General features: G+C 37.7%; 1 protein-coding gene and 1 long non-coding RNA gene across 2 annotated transcripts in view; both read right to left on the bottom strand.

Annotated features, from left to right (window-relative positions):
• Positions 1-302: 302 nt before the first annotated feature.
• On the bottom strand, positions 303-4,610 carry LOC134744737 (uncharacterized). The gene is made up of 2 exons (XR_010128108.1): positions 2,430-4,610; positions 303-2,089 (listed from the first exon to the last, which is right to left on the bottom strand). It is a non-coding gene; the product is annotated as an uncharacterized LOC134744737 (long non-coding RNA).
• Positions 4,611-5,716: 1,106 nt separating this feature from the next.
• Positions 5,717-20,292, bottom strand: part of LOC134744670 (uncharacterized) — a 99,603-nt gene continuing 85,027 nt past the window's right edge. Inside the window, exons 2-5 of the mRNA XM_063678575.1 lie at positions 11,645-11,860; positions 7,676-7,879; positions 6,229-6,465; positions 5,717-5,851 (exon numbers count right to left, since the gene is read on the bottom strand). Coding sequence (XP_063534645.1) covers positions 6,232-6,465; positions 7,676-7,879; positions 11,645-11,860 — 654 coding nt within the window. The 3' untranslated portion in view covers positions 5,717-5,851; positions 6,229-6,231. The remainder of the gene's footprint in view (positions 5,852-6,228; positions 6,466-7,675; positions 7,880-11,644; positions 11,861-20,292) is intronic.

Here is a 20,292-nt window from a genome sequence, read left to right as displayed (position 1 = left end):
AGAAACTACATAGATTCTGATGATTCACATTGTCATAATCATAAGTACAGTTTGAAAGAGAGCGAAAATTCCTAAAAATTGAACTGGATATCCGTTCAAAGCTCAAAACATAATCATTTTATAGTGCAAATCAACAATCAATTGCTCAAAGGTTAACTGGAAGAGATCCCTTAAGGGATAAGTTCGCCTTTGTACAAACGATGCGTTTTTCTCGTGTTTTATGTTTATTTTTGTACAATAAAGAGTTTTACTACTACTACTACTACAAACTGATGATAGTGATGATAGAAATGATACAACAGTTTACAAAAATATCACTTTATTGCTTCGTTTTCCTTAAAACATAGTCATAGTATAGTCGGCTACACTTGCTACCTAACCGCGCCACTGCCCTTCCCTAATCAACTTGGCATATGACATCAATTTCGGCCTTTCCTGACTGTTCTAAGGAATCGGCGCTCACTAACTATATACCAGTATATAGTACTGCTAGATGATTGGCAAACCAAAACCAAATACCAAAACCTAGACAAAGAAGAAAGTAGTAAGAAATACGGCGTACTTATTGTGTTGATTGAGCATTCCACAAAAAAACAATGCGTGGAGTCCCTCCGCGCGGAAGAAGTGAAACTTCGTAATGTGGAAATGAAAATAGGAAGGGTTAGAAATTGATTTTTAGTGAACTCATAGAGTATAAAATTAAATTATCTATGGTAGCGTTAAACGTTTAACGCAACTGTCAGTTGGAAGTCGCATAAGAAGTTTCACTTCAAAAATGTCTACTTTGTCGGGGACGTGACGCGTATGACAGCTACCTTTAATAACCACCAGATATCTGTATTATGTAACGTTGAATTTCATGCTAAGTTAATCAAATCGCCAAACATCGGCTTAGCTTTATCAGATGTAAAAAAAAATAGCCACAACCGAATACAGAACCTCCTCCTTCTATGAAATTGAAGTCGGTTAAAAAATAGCTTCACGTACCCGACACCTTCTTGGAATGCCTATCTTACTGACCAGTCAGGAAGGACATAAGTCTTTGACAATAATGTAACAACTTGTGGAAAGGAGACAACTGACTGGCACGTTACTCACGCGACATATAATGCAAATCTGTATGAAAGGAAGTCAGGTAAGGAAAGGCAGCAAACACCGGCTTTTCTTAAAGCTATTTGGCATCGGGGCACGGCCCAACGGCCGCGTACTCGCGCGGGGTGATTACTCATCTGTACTTGGATTCCAAAGATAATATTAATTACACTAGAAAATTATGGACTCTATTAAAGGATTGTGCGTATCGGCTGAATGGATTATCAATATTCATATTCGATGGCATTATGAAGATGTTATTAGGTAAGGTGAGTTGGGGTAAGATTTTCATGGGGGGTAACTGGGGTAAAACAAAAAAATCTTCCGTATGCCGAAGCATTACGGGCGCCTTCTTATCTTACCCCTCATGAAAAACCCTTTCAATCTTACCCCAACGCACCCTAGTATTCTTTCGCTTGACACTTTCTGCTATCTTGCTGCTAAGAGGGACAGGGAAATAACATATATTTAATTCATATACCTTTCTCCGTCCCTCTGAGCAGAAAATATTCTGAACAAGGACAGATTTAGTAACCCCTTTATGCAAGGGCGGATCCAGGGGCGTCATGGGACTCCAATGGTTTTTTTGCGAGAAAATAACTTGAATGGGACCATGCGACTCCCACTCACTAAGTATAAAGGTGGATCCGCCCTTGCCTTTATGACTGGGTTTTATGCATAAATACACGCGGTGTTTGGTGTCCAAAAACATGGTATTTAAGTATATTACGTTTATCGTTTGCCTAATCTTGTACTGGGAATCGATTGACTATATTTTACAGAATTTGATAACCTCGTCGATATCGTTCTGAGTCATTTTCACCCCGCGTCATGTTTAAGTATACTAACAATTTCAACTATCTACGTAGAAGAGTCGTTTCGAACTTTAAAAGCAAATCACAGCAAAATGGAGTTTCGCCGAGCGTTGGCCCGCGGCGCCCCAAAACGTTTAATACCTATCACAGAACTTTTATGAATTAAGAAATTATTTTTTCACCTCAGCAGCTCGAACAAGACTACTTTCGTCACTACTTTGTTTCACTCCAGGGAGTGAAACAAAGTAGCTTTTTAATTTAGTGAAGGCCATGAACTGCCACTTCATACTTTTTTTTTTCTTTGTATTATTCTGTGTAATTCGAAATACATTTAAACCTTTAATATGTTCTCACTACTGAGGTGAAAAATTATGTGTGCAACACGAGAGTAAAGTTTTTTTACATCTCATATTTTTAAGTCCCTCGCTACGCTCAAGATTCTTTCGCTTTCTCGGGACTCAAAATAAACACTCGCAAGAAAAACCAACTTTCCTCTCTTGTTGCACAAATAACTATTGAAACGGAGTTAAGGCAATAACAATACGTGCCCGCAATATGATGTACAGAATGGCTAAAGTTCGTTTAACCTAAGTCTGCACCAAATTGGCAGCGTCATTGTACCTAAACGTCATATTTCATAGACAGTGACGCCACACTCCGCATGCCAAGTCGGCGCAAACATAGCTTAGACGGCTCTTCATTCAACGATTACAAACGTTTGTTCCTACCCGAGGAACGAAATAAATTGATTTTTAGAACGCTCATATTTTCACTAAACCTCTTTAAAAATAAACAAATAAGAAAACAATAAGATAGGGGCGACGCGGGAGCACGGGAGCAGATAGCACCAGTCTCCTCAACAACAGTACAATCAACGGCAAGGCAAGATATAGTCTGGTCATACAATCATGGCAGTATAAAGAGATAGACATTTACAGCATAAGATGCAATATTTTTATTCTCTTGCGATATGATCTGTGGCAAATAAAGACCTATGAGTGAGTTGAAAATGGCAAGATATCACGGATACGGCAAGCAAGTTTTGCACTTGATAAAACAATTGACAACGAAGATTAATGGGGTCTAGGCATTAAACCCAGCCTGCAGTTATCGCCATGAACTAAGTTACCATGTCTTGTATAGTTTAGTTTTTTTAGTTTGTTTAGTTAGTTGTATAATTGATGGCTTTCATGCGATCATGAGAAGGCGCTGCGCATTCATTGTTAGAAAGGATGCGCGGGAGCCCTAGCGGCCTTCTAAAGGTGTTTGCCGATAGGTGGGATTCACCCATGCAAAAACGATGGATCGGACTTCACTCGACGTTTGTGAATATTAATTGGTAAATTTAAATTTTAATTGGTATACTTTAAATTTAATTTGGCATTGACATGTTTTATTATTATCGTTTTTTACTTTTATTTTTATTATTTTAATGTTTTAATCCATGATCCAATTAATTAATTTTATTTTTATCTATGTCTGACGTACCTATTTTGCAATGATAATGTTAATTTTGAATTTTATAATTTTATTGTACCATTGTAGTTTTATTATTTTATTGACAGTGTTAATCAAACCAAAGAAAACCTTACATTTAAGTATCTTTGTGCTCATCCGGTTATGTCTGTGTTTGTAACTTAGTTCTGTTCTGTATTACTTAATAATTATTAACAATAGTCTTGTAAGTTTTGTACATGTACCTAATTACTAACACTTTTATGGGCTTTGCCTGAAATAAATGGTTTATTATTATTATATATTATTATAATCTGTTTTTTGTATACATAGTATTAGTAGGATTTAATGGAAAAAGACGTGCGGAACTAGAATTTGCATAGTTTTCAGAAAGCTTGCAATAAGCGTGTCTAACTTTTAATGGGCATAAATATGTCACAAATTACGCTAAATTGAACCCTATGACTTTGAAATAAAGTTCAAAATCATTGTGGGAAATATATTCCCTCTGCCTACAGGCATACCAAATAATAATTAAAGGGTTCAAGGAATAAGAGCGTGATCACATTATCCGAAATCGGATGTCGGAGAATGTGAAAAAGCTTTGAGAATAAGTTATATAACCTCACTATCCTCAGCCTACTTTAAACTGCCACAACTACACCAGCCAGTATCTTCTACAGATAGTATAATATTCGAAGACTCAACACATTCGTACGATAAAAAAATACTCTACAGACCATAAAATTCCTTAAAACAACTAATAACTATAGGAGTATAGGATTCGGCGCTTGCCCGGTGATATGGCATTACTTAACTAAGTTACACTTAATTATTAAACTAGAAATCAATATGGCAGTCTGTCATTACTAGAAGGTAGATATTGTCAAACTGGTAACGTGAGACCGTGTCCACATTTGTGTCATTTCAAACATCCGTTTAGTGCCACCCAGCCGAAAGCTTGTGTCCAACCAAATGACCCAAATGTGAACATAGCCTAATCAAACTGGCGGAAACTATACCTAAAGCTGCAGTCACACCGTCAGCGAAATGGGTTATCGACGTTATCGTACTCATATCTTACATCTAGAACACCAAATCTAGATAACAAAAGTCCGGTTGAGCTAATTGCACCGACTGGCGTGTCAAAGCGTAAAAATGCCATGATAATTGTCATATTTTCACAGAAATTTAACGTTATAATGACACTTGCACACTTTGTTGTTGCAAAACCTGTGCTTAGCTTAGTCCGACTCAACAGTTTCAATAATCCTACCACTAGCTGGGTTAATGTGTTTTGTGCAACCTGTGTGATCGCAGCTTTAATAATTTATAATTTACAATTTACTTTTAGAAGACTTCGTTATATAGAATTATCGATTACAATGTTATACATTATATCAGTAAGAATGTTATATTATATATATACCTGTTATCGAATAATGTGGTGCGCTTAGTTGAACTTTATTTCATTTGGCAGTGTCGATTATTCATCCGACTTTAGTCGGTCTAATAACAATTCATATCAATATTTCATTATAATATAATTAATGCGTGTTTTCTTATACAATTAATCTTCCTTTTTTCTATAAAATAATTTTGAACTATGAATAATATCTTATTAACAGATGTCTCATTTGAAAACGCTTTTCAGTCAATTAAAAAAAGACGTGCTCAAACAGCTTACACATTGGCAAGTGCTTGGTAGGAATAGCACAGTTTTCAGGTTTTTCAAAAGTTTAAAATTCTCTTTATTAAGATTAAGAAGGATTACGCAAAGCATTCTAAAATTTCATAAATAGAATATACAGCAGTGGTAGAGGAAAACCAAACTAACTTTGTACAAATTTGGCAGTGACAATGTACGAGAGTGTCGATCAAATTACTATGAAATTACGGCGTTTATAATGTCACTGCCACACTTTTCCACACCAAAGTCAGTGCAAAGTTAGCTTAGACGGATCCTATCTTTTATAATGCACGATGCCTATTTTTTTCTGCGAGTATCGGGTAGAAGACGCTTTTAAGTGACGACAGTCACTCAAAAGCCTTCATTGGTAGAATTACAGCTCAGTATGCAATATAAGAAGCGCAGCGGCGGTATTCGGCGCGGGCGGCGCCGAGGGCGGGCGCAACCTCCTCGTGGCTCGGAACTGCGCCTGCACCGCGTCCCACGCCGCATCCCGCGCCGGACTGGGCTCCCAAGGTTCCCGGACCAAGTAACCCTCCCGCGCCGCACCGGGTTCCCTCGTGAACCTCCCCTCCATCGCTTTACCTTCCCGCACTCTACCGGGCTCCCAATCCCGGGTCATGTACCTCCCCTCGCTCGCTTTATCCCATGCCGGGTCCTTAGCGTCCTTGTTCAGGGCGCCGGGGGCCCGGCCGCGTCGTTTTTTGGAACGTTTCCGGAAGCGCGGCGCCGGCGGGGAGGGGCCGGGGGGCGCGCTGGGTAATGGCGGCGGGGGCGGGGGCCCGGGGGCCGAGGCGTCCTGAAAATTATAACGGTCATTTGACCACCTTATATCTTGGATTAAACTTAGGGTTAGGTTAGGTTAATATTTAGTAATTTCTCTATTACTCCGTGTCATACTAGAATCGCATTATAATAATAAGCTTCATCGAAAAACGTCGTGTTCGAAGGTCACAATACTTGTAGCTCGAAAAGGTAACCTCGATTTGATCGTATCAACTGTATATGTGTGATCTAGAGAGATATGGCAGACTCGGTGGGCAGAACCTATCCGGGACGTAACATTACGGGAGAAATACAGCCAGCTCAAATACCTAACTACAAAATAAGGATTTACCAAAACGCTGTTGTAACTATTACTAGATGTAATGGCACCTTAGAAAACTGGAAACATACCTGCTAGAAAATCTTATCAAGAATAGTATACATCCGTAGATTCGCCTTCTTCCTCCAGCCCGGCTCCTCGCTCTCCTCCACGCAGGCGCTGGCCTCCTTGTCCTCCTTATCCTCCTGAGGAGGCGCCCGGCGCGCCAGGCGCCGCGCCATCACGAACGCGACCACTTGCAACACCATGCCCACTAGTCCGAACACCATGATGACGTATACGTTGTTAGGGGCTTTGTGCTCGACCTCCTGTAAAATATAAAGGTAATCGTTGTAATTCATTAATTCCATCAGTACACTTATTTACCTAGGTCACGGATTCTATCAGTGCGGCTAACGAACTCTACTCTTTTGACTTTTCTGAGGCCCGATCCATGTGATTAGGTTAGAGGGATCAAGCGATTTCAGATGGCTGCGTCTCTAAGATAGCCTGCATGAACCTGAGCCCACAATTGGGTACGAGTTTTCGTTTTAAAGGTATTTTTTATGCCAATCCATGGAATAAGTATCATCAGATCACTAATCAGAAAAGGAGAGTAGCTTTCGTAAGTTGTTCTCTTGTAGAATGCAATATTGCGAATAAGGAACCTTGTAGGGCTGACAGTAACACGTTATCGTGGATATAACGTGTGCCTAATATCGCCTAATATTTAATTACGAGAACGACGAACTTTTATGTTGGGCGTAATAGGTCCTGTTATGGCAGAAGGCGTAATATCATGGTTTATGTTTACGTTTATCACCATAGATAAAGCCTTGTTATACCTATTTATACGGATATTTCACCACACACTTCTGAATAATAGTAAATAATTGGATTGATTCTAAGAGATATTAGTGCCAGTTGGCGTTATCTTTATGAAGCATTTACATGAGCAGAGGAGTTGAATAATATCTATCAAGACCTAGTTGAAGAAAGGAGTTTGCGATCTTTGGTCTGTTACAGCTCAATATCAGTTACTCTCCTGCAAACCAAAAGGTTTGGAAAGGTTTGGTTATAAAACTAACACCACTATCACACTTCGCTCATTGTTTACTTAGCTATATATTACAGCTTCCTTGACCCTTTCTTATTATTCTTTCAGCAGTCGTTTTCTCCCAACAAGCAGTGAAAGCAAAAACCGAAACCTGTTTAAAGTTCATACTCACATCAAGCATGTGGAAGCGCTGGTGGCCTAGCGGTAAGAGCGTGCGACTTTCAAACCCCGGCTCGGAACTTATATACGAAATATCATTTGATATTTACTACCAGTCGCTTTCAGGTGAAGATAAACATCGTGAGGAAACCGGACTAATCCCAAAAAGGCCTAGTTTCCCCTCCGGGTTGGAAGGTCAGATGGCAGTCCCTTTCGTGAAAACTAGTGCCTACGTCAATCTTAGGGATTAGTTGTCAAGCGGACCCCAGGCTCTCATGAGCCGTAGCAAAATGCCGGGAAAACGCGAGGAAGAAGAGACTCACATCAAGCATTTCGAGCACCGGCCTCGCCACGTCCCTGTACCGCTCAACAGCCAGCAGCATGGGCTTCAAGTCGTGCATCAGATCCATGCCTTTCCTGGCCAGCTCGGCTTCTGGCGCCTCACGCCACCAGGCAGCCAGCGACGCCGCCATCCACGCCCCGTAGCCGACTTCACTCACGGCGAGGCAGACCACACCGGCTGCGTACTGGAATTAAAGAAAAACAAAGTTGCGTAAAGCCTCGGTGAAGTACACTAAGTTACATATTTCTATTTGAATAATTTTATTACTACTTTTGAGATAATGATATTGGAAGAGAAATATTGAACGAAGTTAATTATGGATGCTCCTGCGATGTAGTCTTCTGAAATAAATGTTTTAGACGCAACTCTGCAACATTGCTGCTGGCATATAGAGTGTGACCGATATAGTCAACTAAAAAGCTCACTAGCTTTTTATACCTCTTTACTATTATAGTAAAATAACTACTGGGCCTAATGACTACTAGTTCTCTCCTAGAATGCTATAGCAATGTTACCGACCATTTACTCAGGATTAGGATGATTCATCACATTCTACGGTCGCGTAGATATAAGCTTTTTAGGTAGGTACGCTTCAATTCTGTAAGAATAAGAGCCCTTGAACGAAATATATATGAAGTTTTATATTTTTAAACCCTAATCTTATTTCTCTAGCATTACAATCGCGTGAAGAACAAATTTACGACGCTCGTTTACTGAATTATCAGCAGAACATAGCAACGGATAAGTAATCCATACTAATATTATAAACGCGAAAGTCTGTCTGTCTGTCTGTCTGTGTGTTACCTCTTCACGCTTAAACCGCTGAACCGATTTAGTTGAAATTTGGTATACAGATAGTTTGAGTCCCGGGGAAGGACATAGGATACTTTTTATCCCAGAACTCACCCCTCAAGGGGGTGAAAAGGGGGGTGGAAATTTGTATGGGGAATCAATAACCGCTGAACCGATTTAGATGAAACTTGGTATGGGGATAGTTTGAGCTGTGGGAAAGGATATAGAATAATTTTATCCCCGTAAAAAATGGGGTGGAAATGTATAGTGAGGACCAATTTGGGGTGGAAAAAAGGATGTATTAAAAAGCAGATTTGTTTAAGAATTAAGGTACCCAAATTACTAATTCCACGCAGACGAAGTCGCGGGCAAAAGCTAGTGGGAAATAACATAAGCTCCTAGTTTTTGTGAACGCCCGGCGATCAGCGGCTCAAGAAAGCAAAAAACAAATACGCCTTGTCATGGACTCAACACCTACACTCGAAACTATTTCGTGTTAGGTTTAATCCAGTGGTTGTGGAAATGCCAGGAACAGAAAGAAAGTATAGGTACCTACATTCCTTGTTATGATGACTCAGACATTAATGTATGTACCTAATAATATTAATTCCTTGTTCCTAACAAATTATGTTGGTATTTTCAATTAGTCATATTGGAATCACCGAATCAGCCATGAGGAAATGAAGAGACGATAAGATTCGCTGTAAATCCGAACACAACTCATACTAAAATAGGAACAGCCGGCCTAGCCAAGGTGACAATCGCTATCGCTTCGCCATCGAATCGCTTTGTGTCTCTCTATCACTCTTCCATATTAGTGTGACAGTGACAGTTGCGTTTCGTTCGCTACTCTACGTCTACGGGGCCAGATTGATCAGTCATCGTCAAAATATTAAATAAATATTCCTAAAATTTTATTGTACTTATAGGAAGTTTCATAGTTCTCCACTGTAGATCACATCATTGTTATTTGGTTGGTAAGTACCTAGGTATTAGTGGTGGTATGGTATGTATTTGCATGTAAAAATTACGATAAGTATACTAAGATAACTTAGGGACACAGACACAGTAATTAGCTAAATTACTGCATTCGAAATTCTTATAACACTTCAGCCATATCTCAATTTTCGCATTGTCAGAACTTGAGTGAGGACAGTCTTTTGGGTCAAGCGCCCGTATCTTTCTAACTTGCATTTCTGGAGTAGGTACCCAAGCACCATTCTCACCCAGCTTTCCTTTAAGGATGACTCACGTTAGACCGGGCCGTGTCCGGGCCGGAGCTTCCGGCGTTTCGTTTTCTATGGAAAGCACCGAGTGATCAACTGTCATGTCATAGAAAAGTAAGCGCCGGAAGCTCCGGCCCGGACACGGCTCGGTCTAACGTGAGTCATCCTTTAAAGGGTCATTATAGAGATTGATTGTAGGTATCGATGAAGCATATTGTAAAGATGAAGGATGAAGAATGAAAGATGAAGCATACAGTAAAAATTACGATAAGTATACTAAGATAACTTAGGGACACAGACACAGTAATTAGCTAAATTACTGCATTCGAAATTCTTATAACACTTCAGCCATCAGACACGGCTCGGTCTAACGTGAGTCATCCTTTAAAGGGTCATTATAGAGATTGATTGTAGGTATCGATGAAGCATATTGTAAAGATGAAGGATGAAGAATGAAAGATGAAGCATACAGTAAAAATTACGATAAGTATACTAAGATAACTTAGGGACACAGACACAGTAATTAGCTAAATTACTGCATTCGAAATTCTTATAACACTTCAGCCATATCTCAATTTTCGCATTGTCAGAACTTGAGTGAGGACAGTCTTTTGGGTCAAGCGCCCCTATCTTTCTAACTTGCATTTCTGGAGTAGGTACCCAAGCACCATTCTCACCCAGCTTTCCTTTAAGGATGACTCACGTTAGACCGGGCCGTGTCCGGGCCGGAGCTTCCGGCGCTTCGTTTTCTATGGAAAGCACCGAGTGATCAACTGTCATGTCATAGAAAAGTAAGCGCCGGAAGCTCCGGCCCGGACACAGCCCGGTCTAACGTGAGTCATCCTTTAAAGGGCCATTATAGAGATTGATTGTAGGTATCGATGAAGCAATGCATTATATCACGCGACCACTTAATTGACGATAGAGCAATTTTATTTGACATAGTTCGACAGAATGGAATGGCCTTGGTGCTCATTGTAGCAATTCGGATAATTTGGTACATAATAGGTACTTAGGCCCAAGACCAAGACTATTAGGCCTTTTCCTAAAATAATTGGACGTTTGCCTCCAGTTTCTACTCGGCTAGAAATGTTTGTTGATATGGAAACTTGTATTTAGGTAATTAATAATTAATATTGTCTTCGGTTACCGCGATAGTTACTCATGAAATAAAACTATGAAAACGGATTATATCGCGTATATTGAATTTATAATACATCCCGACGTTTCGAACTCTTTACAGCGTTCGTGGTCAACGGGTGACTGAGGAAAAATTACAAAATGCAAAAATACCCACATACTAAAATAATGAACAATCATAGACTACAAACTTTAAGGCTGGTTGTACATGCAAAATCGGTTCATAAGGCTAGTTATACACTATAATTATTTTCCAAGTAAAGATATATATATATACGCGATAAAAAGACTATGCCGGCTCCAAACAATGCGGCGGTTGGAGCCGGCATAGTCTTTTTATCGCGTATATATATATATATCTTTACTTGGAAAATAATTATAGTGTATAACTAGCCTTATGAACCGATTTTGCATGTACAACCAGCCTTAAAGTTTGTAGTCTATGATTGTTCATTATTTTATTATGTGGGTATTTTTGCATTTTGTAATTTTTCCTCAGTCACCCGTTGACCACGAACGCTGTAAAGAGTTCGAAACGTCGGGATGTATTATAAATTCAATATACGCGATATAATCCGTTTTCATAGTTTTATTTCATAATTAATAATTACTTACGGTACCAGTCGGGGCGTCCGATCCGATTCATTGGGCAAGCCTGGAGGTTAAATTTCTTCCGTTCTCTACAGTCTCAAAACAAGTAGGATTTAAATCGAAGCGCAGAGAAAGCGAAAACACGTGTACGTGCTCGGGTCCCAGACTTATTCGTTTCTCTTAAATGGTTGTTATCTTACCAGATGTAAGCAGCGCGGCTTCGTCGATGGCTGATGAGGATGGTTGGCGGCAGCGGCCGCGGCCAGATAGACCAAAGCTGCCAGCCACAAGCCAGCCGCCAGCACGTAAGCGGCCGAGGCCCGGTACTGCGCCGCGCAGAGGAAGCGGAACCATGTGTATGTGCTCGGGTCCCAGGCTAGACGGGCTGCTGTCGCTAGGAGGGCGCCGCTGTACATCTGCAATAATGAAAACAGTACTCTAATACATCCCTACGACACATCTATTCAATTCAGACATTATAATGGCAATTTTATTAGAAATAGGCCATTTATTACTATTATAACATTATAATTTCTACATTGATAGTCTGTTAGTGACCTGGGTTCTAGCAGAATTACCAGTGCTTCGCTCGAAAGAGCGGAGTGTATAACTGAGCCAGAACCCTTTTGTTTTGCTGCAACGCACACAGCAATTCTACGGTTTATTTTTTAAAGTTTTGTTTTTTATCTTAATGTTGCTTTTTAGGGTTCCGTACCCAAAGGGTAAAAACGGGACCCTATTACTAAGACTCCGCTGTCCGTCTGTCTGTCCGTCTGTCACCAGGCTGTATCTCGTGATCTGTGATAGCTAGACAGCTGAAATTTTCACAGATGATGTATTTCGGTTGTCGCTATAACAACAAATACTAAAAACAGAATAAAATAGAGATTTAAGTGGAGCTCCCATACAACAAACGTGATTTTTGACCGAATAGACCTGTACCGCTGGCTATATTTTGACCCCTAGGTTATAAAAATATTAAAGTCAATTCTGTTTTCGCTTATGAATACTTTGTTAAGATGTAAATCTTACATTTTGTTTTGTGTCATATATATAATTTGCTTTTCTAGTAATTTGTTATTTTGTGGTAATTATTTTTTATTTTGAATTATTTTGGAGAAAAAAATATTCGAGAGAAAACATGTAACTGTGTTGCATTTAGGATAGTGTTTTTAGTGTGAAAACATAGTTTGTGTCAATTACGTCCACTGCAATCTGATACTATGTCATAATATTCTAAATGACACAAAAAAAAATTAGAGTTAAAAAAAATTACTTAGGTCGAATTTAATCGTTTAAATAGGTCCATTAAATGATTTTGTGTCTTATTAAGGCATAGCTTCATAAGATATTTGATGATTTTGTTGTAACAGGCTGTCACCGTTACAAAAGAATATTAAAGATATTAGAGTTTACATCTTATTAATTTGAAATGCGGGATAAATAAGATGTATGAATTTGCGTCACTTGCATCCACTGCATAAACAAATATTACAAAAATATTATTTGCGTTCAAACGAAGCTAGCGGGCGGTCTGAATGGGCAACGGAGGCCGTGCAGGGTGGGGCCGCGGCGTGACCTTGCCGTACGCAACGCATGTTTACTTCGCCTGTGCGCCAAATTAACGCAACTTATTCAAAGAAGTTACGCAAACAACACAACAACAAGCAACAAGCAAGCAAAGAATGCGTCGAATTATCTTTTACCTATTTAAAACTCATAGATATTGTACAATGTCACCATTATGCAAAAGAACTGTAAGTACATGTTTGATTTGCGAGCGAGCTGGCAACATTGCGCAGGGAAATCTTAAAAATATCGCGTTTACGTGAACGCCACATACATTTGTGACAGTGATAGGGAAAAGGTACCACTAAAGTAAAATTTGGTTATTAATACCGTGACTTTCTTTCATTCTTTGATAAAAAAAATTGCTATTTATGCAACAAGTGCGGAAATCATCTTTACGCACGTGTATCATACAATGTTTTACTATGCATTGTGCGAGTAAATAAAAAAACATATCATGGCAAATAAGTTTAATTATTAAAAGGAGTGTTTTAAATCGACACGAGTTGCGAATTACCTATTCGCACGTGTATCGTACGTTTTACAGTACATATGGCCCTTTAAACTTTCGACATATGCACGGTAAGTGCTCTTTTCCGCACTAGTGCGAGAAAGTAGCACCATATGTTCTGTAAAAAAAAAATTGAAAACAAAAAGCACTAGTGCGGAAAAGCAGTACTTTCCGCACGATATGGCTCCGTAGGAAACGCACTTTTCGAGCACATGCATTGTAAAAAAATATATAGGACTGTATCTCCTAAACCATGCGTCGTAGCGCAAAAATAATAAAATTTTCGTTCCCCTTTATGTAACCCAAAAGTAATACATGAAAAATACAATGAAAAAAAAAGAAACAAAATCTTTATAGGGCTGTATTAGCTGTATCTCCTATATCGTGTATCGTAGCGCAAAAATAATCAAATTTTCGCTCCCCTTTAAGAAGCCCCTAATTAAGATTTAAAAACGCAATAAAGAAAAAAAAGAGGAAAAAATCTTTATAGGGCTGTATCTCCTAAACCGTGCGTCGTAGCGCAAAAATAAACGTTTCGGTCCCGTTTATGTAACCATTAATTTATATTTAAAAAAAAACGCAATAAAAAAAAAACAAAAAAAAAACTTTATAGGGCTGTATCTCCTAAACCGTCGTAGCGCAAAAATAATCAAATTTTCGTTCCCCTTTATGGAACCCCAAACTAATGGTAGAAGAGCCGGCAGTAAAGTTTCGAACCAACGTGATACCGCGATGAGATGCACAATGGTTTCCCATAAAACTGATGCTAAGTCCGAATTTGATAGTCTGCCACGGCGGAACTAGCCGAAAGTAGAAAAAAAATAGCCACTTCCGGTGCGAAAAAGGGGGGGTCATTTAACCCATCTGATACTGCAATAAAAGCTATGGCATCAGTTAGAAATTTACTGGTAGATACAGAAAAGCGAAATCTGCCAGTATGATTCCTGCCGGAAGTGCTTGGCATACGCTCTCAAAGGTGACCATCGGGACCCCTAAATTAACCCATCTGATACCAGCACGAAACCAATTCCAGTCGGTAGATATGAACCTTCTCTTCAGGAATATATAAGTCTGCCAGGGCGCTTTCAGCCGAAACACCTTGACATACGAGATTATGTGAGCAACATCCGTGGAACCCGTATTTTGGAATTGTACAGATTACAGACATTTTAATTATTGCAGGCTTATGATTTATTAGCTAATGCTTATATTTGTATATTTTTATGCCATTAATAACATATATTTCAAATTTATTAATATACACAATATAATTTGGGCATTAATTTAATACCTGCTTACGGCTTTGTACTTCTTTGTTTGCCTTATAAAGGTGCTAACAAATTAGCTACCGATATTTTTACAGTTGATAGTACTCGGCTCCTGAAGTATATGTAAGTATGAAACATTATAGGTTTTATGATGTTATTTTGAGAAAATTGGAAAACAAATTTGCTTTGTAAAAAAAACTCTGTTAATGAGATAATTAAATGAGACCTCATTGAACAGATTCTAAAACCTCTTTTAAATATAAAACGTAACTGGCCACTTCACGTTGATAAATCAAATGACACGTTGACAATGACATTTAAGACAAACAAGCAGTTAAATACATGATGATTATTTTTTAGATAGAATTATAGTTTATTTATTTTGTTCGGTAAATAAAATAAAAATTATGAGAAACTTTCTTAATTTCTATTAAAAGTTAATTGTTCTAGTGTAAAGTACCAACCATCTCGTAAAATTTCTGTAGCTAATTTGTTAGCACCTTATATATAAATAATACAATAATTTCAAATTACAATATCCTTTATTTACCAAAATGAACAAAATTATTATTATTACATACTTATTGTAAACGGGTGTAAAAAGACAGGATTTTCAACGTCAAGGACGATTTTTACCAATAATCCAAATATGAACATTTTAAATCATTTTTAGGGTTCCGTACCCAAAGGGTAAAAACGGGACCCTATTACTAAGACTCCAATAGATTATATTCTGTTTTTTATTCCGTAATCCGTAGACTAAAATGACATTTCATGTGGTACTAAGAAATGTCATGTCTTACATATGAAACGTCATTTTAGTCTACGGAATAAAAAAACAGACCTTAGTTATCTCAATTTGTAGTGTTATAAAACAACACCCTGAATGTTAAACTACGTCAGTTTTGCGTCAACGTCAAGAAATGTAGGGGAGAGGTGGGCATGACGGGATACTTAATGTTTCAAGTCCAATAAAACTGAAAATGCTATTTTTTTTAAGTTTTTGTTATTTTTATTTTTATCTTTGGTAATCAGTCTTTCATAATCAACACTTACTAGGAACTCCCTAGTTAGATAATTAAATTAAAAATAAATTAAAATGGCCAAAAGTACCTTCTCTCCATCTTGCCCCCCAAGTATGGTAAGATGGGGAACCCCTACGGGACAAGATAAGAATGATTCATATAAATATTATATTTAGGGCCTAAACAAAACTAAAATTTTTGGCTTTTGGGTCCATCGTCTGATAACTTCTCACGAACTGTTTTACTTTTATTTCTTAAGTCGTCTGAGAGACAAAAAATGTGTTTACAGCTAACATGTACCCCATCTTCCCTTGTTAATTTTATTGTTTGTTGGGTTAATTTTATTGTTTGTAAAAATTGACATTTAAAAGTGCCCCTGTGGCCTATTTGCTGAATAAATGTTTGATGTTGATGTTGATGTTGAAGAATAAATAAATTCAAATCCGCAATTCTTCATCAGTTTATCACTTTAAAACTACGGCCGTCAAGATGTACCCCATCTTGCCCCATGTGCCTAATGAAATTCGAAAGTTTTTTGTAAAATAAACCGTACTTGAATCCAAACAAGTCCTTAGCTGTTGGCGTGATTGCTGGGCCATAGGAATAAATTAACAGTATATATGTGCTGGTGATAATAAGGAAACAAACGCAAACCAAATAAAACACAAAAACCGGCCAAGTGCGAGTCGGACTCGCGCACGTAAGGTTCCGTACCATAATACCATTACGCAAAAAATGGCAAAAAAGTCACGTTTGTTGTATGGGAACCCCACTTAAATATTTATTTTATTATGTTTTTAGAATAATTTATTCATCAATTGTGCATTACAGGTAATAAATACAGGTGTTATAAACAATTAGTTTTAGTTTGTTATAACGGCAACAGAAATACATCATCTGTGAAAATTTCATCTGTCTAGCTATCACGGTTGATGAGATACAGCCTGGTGACAGACGGACAGACAGACAGACAGACAGAAAGCGGAGTCTTAGTTATAGGGTCCCGTTTTTACCCTTTGGGTACGGAACCCTAAAAATAACAAGGAATATGGCAAAAACAGTTTTTTTGCAAATAAATAATTAACGACACCATTTGTCTAGCCGGTCACTGTGCGAACTGATTGCTATGATTGCGACGCATCGCCATGCGTTAACGGGATTCTGATGGTTGGTCAGTCGTGTCGCCATATAAAGCCGCTACCCCGTCTTACTCGTCTTGCCCCTCTCTCCCCTACATAAGATAGTGATTAGATACACCAAATAGGTGAAAAAACGCCTCAAGCGTAAAAGAAACCACCAAAAATCATTTTATGTCGCATTACAAGCCTGATTTAGCTATGAATACTAATACCCCCTTATTCGTAAAACTTTACGAGCCTGAATTAGTTAAATTATGTTTTATCCTTTTCTTACAAATACATAAGTCAAAATGACAGACAAAGACAAACGATTCATATAGCTAATTCAATGAATATTAATCACATTATTTAATTTATTTTAACTTAATTTATTATAAATATGTGTTATTAATAACGTAATAATATACAAATATAAGCATAGAGTAATAAATTAATAAGCCTGCAGTATTTGAAATGTCCGTAATATGTACAATTCCAAAATACGGGTTATACGGGTACCACGGATGTTGCGCCACATAATCTCGTATGTCAAGGTGTTTCGGCTGAAAGCGCCCTGGCAGACTTATATATTCCTGAAGAGAAGGTTCATATCTACCGACTGGAATTGGTTTCATGCTGGTATCAGATGGGTTAATTTAGGGGTCCCGATGGTCACCTTTGAGAGCGTATGCCAAGCACTTCCGGCAGGAATCATACTGGCAGATTTCGCTTTTCTGTATCTACCAGTAAATTTCTAACTGATGCCATAGCTTTTATTGCAGTATCAGATGGGTTAAATGACCCCCCCTTTTTCGCACCGGAAGTGGCTATTTTTTTTGTACTTTCGGCTAGTTCCGCCGTGGCAGACTATCAAATTCGGACTTAGCATCAGTTTTATGGGAAACCATTGTGCATCTCATCGCGGTATCACGTTGGTTCAAAACTTTACTGCCGGCTCTCCAACCATAATATACAAAAAACACAATGAAAAAAAAAAGAAAAAAAATCTTTATAGGGCTGCATCTCCTAAATCGTGCATCGTAGCGCAAAAATAATCAATTTTTCGTTCCCCTTTAAGAAACCCTTAATTAATACTTAAAAAAAAAACAAAAAAAAAACAGGAAAAAATCTTTATAGAGCTATATCTCCTAAACCGTGCGTGGTAGCGCAAAAATAACAAAATTTTCGTTCCCCTATACGGAACCCCAAAGTAATATACAAAAAACAGAATGAAAAAAAAAACAACAAAAAAATCTTTATAGGGCTGCATCTCCTAAACCGTGCATCGTAGCACAAAAATAATCAAATTTTCGTTCCCCTTAAGAAACCCTTAATTAAAACTTAAAAAAAAACCAGGAAAAAAACTTTATAGAGCTATTATAGCTATATATATAGATATAATATCTCCTAAACCGTGCGTGGTGGCGCAAAAATAATAAAAGTTTCGTTCCTCTTTATGCAACCCATAATTTATATTTAAAAAAAAAATCATTATAGGGCTGTATCTCTTAAACCATGCGTCGTAGCGCAAAAATAATAAAAATTTCGTTCCCCTTTATGAAGCCCCAAAGTAATATACTAAAAACACAATGAAAAAAAAGAAAAAAAATAACAAAAAAACTTTATAGGGCTGTATCTCCTACACCGTGCATCGTAGCGCAAAAATAATTAAAAAAAACCCCTTTAAGAAACCCCTAATTAAGATTGAAAAACGCAAAAAAGAAAAAGAGGAAAAAAAATCATTTTAGGGCTGTATCTCCTAAACCGTGCGTCGTAGCGCAAAAATAATAAAATTTTCGTCCCCCTTTACGGAACCCCAAAGTAATATACAAAAAATACAATGAAAAAAAAAACAAAAAAAAACTTTATAGGGCTGTATCTCCTAAACCGTCGTAGCGCAAAAACAATCAAATTTTCGTTCCCCTTTGTGGAACCCCAAACTAATATACAAAAAACACAATGAAAAAAAAAACAACAAAAAAAATCTTTTTAGGGCTGCATCTCCTAAACCGTGCATCGTAGCACAAAAATAATCAAATTTTCGTTCCCCTTTAAGAAACCCTTAATTAAAACTTAAAAAAAAACCAGGAAAAAAAACTTTAAAGAGCTATTATAGCTATATATATAGATATAATATCTCCTAAACCGTGCGTGGTGGCGCAAAAACAATAAAATTTTCGTTCCCCTTTATGCAACCCATAATTTATATTTAAAAAAAAACGCAAAATTTAAAAAAAAAAAAACATTATAGGGCTGTATCTCTTAAACCATGCGTCGTAGCGCAAAAATAATTTAAAAAACCCCTTTAAGAAACCCGTAATTAATACTTTAAAAAAAAAACCAGGAAAAAAAACTTTATAGAGCTGTATCTCCTAAACCGTGCGTGGTACCGCAAAAACAATAAAATTTACGTTCCCCTTTATGCAACCCATAATTTATATTTAAAAAAACGCAAAATTTAAAAAAAAAATCTTTATAGGGCTGTATCTCCTAAACCATGCGTCGTAGCGCAAAAATAATAAAATTTTCGTTCCCCTTTATGCAACCCATAATTTATATTTAAAAAAAAAACGCAAAATTAAAAAAAAAAAAAAATAATTATAGGGCTGTATCTCTTAACCCATGCGTCGTAGCGCAAAAATAATTTAAAAAAAACCCTTTAAGAAACCCGTAATTAATACTTAAAAAAAAACAAAAAAAAACCAGGAAAAAAAACTTTATAGAGCTGTATCTCCTAAACCGTGCGTGGTACCGCAAAAACAATAAAATTTTCGTTCCCCTTTATGCAACCCATAATTTATATTTAAAAAAACGCAAAATTAAAAAAAAAACTTTATAGGGCTGTATCTCCTAAACCAGGGGTCGGCAACAGGCGGCCCGCGGGCCGCATGTGGCCCGCGAACCTCTCACTTGCGGCCCGCGAGCCTCCCTGGCTATTTTGTATGTAATTTTGACAAACGACAATACCTGATAAAGTCATAGATATTAGCAAAGTGCGGCCCGCGTCAATTTCGTTAACTGCTATGTGGCCCTTGGCTGCTAAAAGGTTGCCGACCCCTGTCCTAAACCATGCGTCGTAGCGCAAAAATAATAAAATTTTCGTTCCCCTTTATGAAGCCCCAAAATAATATACAAAAACACAAGAAAAAGAAAGAAAAAAATAATAACAAAAAAACCCTAAACCGTCGTAGCGCAAAAATAATCAAATTTTCGTTCCCCTTTGTGGAACCCCAAACTAATATACAAAAAACACAATGAAAAAAAAAAAAACAACAAAAAAAATCTTTATAGGGCTGCATCTCCTAAACCGTGCATCGTAGCGCAAAAATAATCAATATCCGTTCCCCTTTAAGAAGC

Source organism: Cydia strobilella, chromosome 10 (assembly GCF_947568885.1).
Source record: "Cydia strobilella chromosome 10, ilCydStro3.1, whole genome shotgun sequence".
NCBI classification, from domain to species: domain Eukaryota; kingdom Metazoa; phylum Arthropoda; class Insecta; order Lepidoptera; family Tortricidae; genus Cydia; species Cydia strobilella.
Note: the sequence above shows the minus strand (reverse complement) of the source record. Positions and strands in the feature narration are given on the sequence as shown.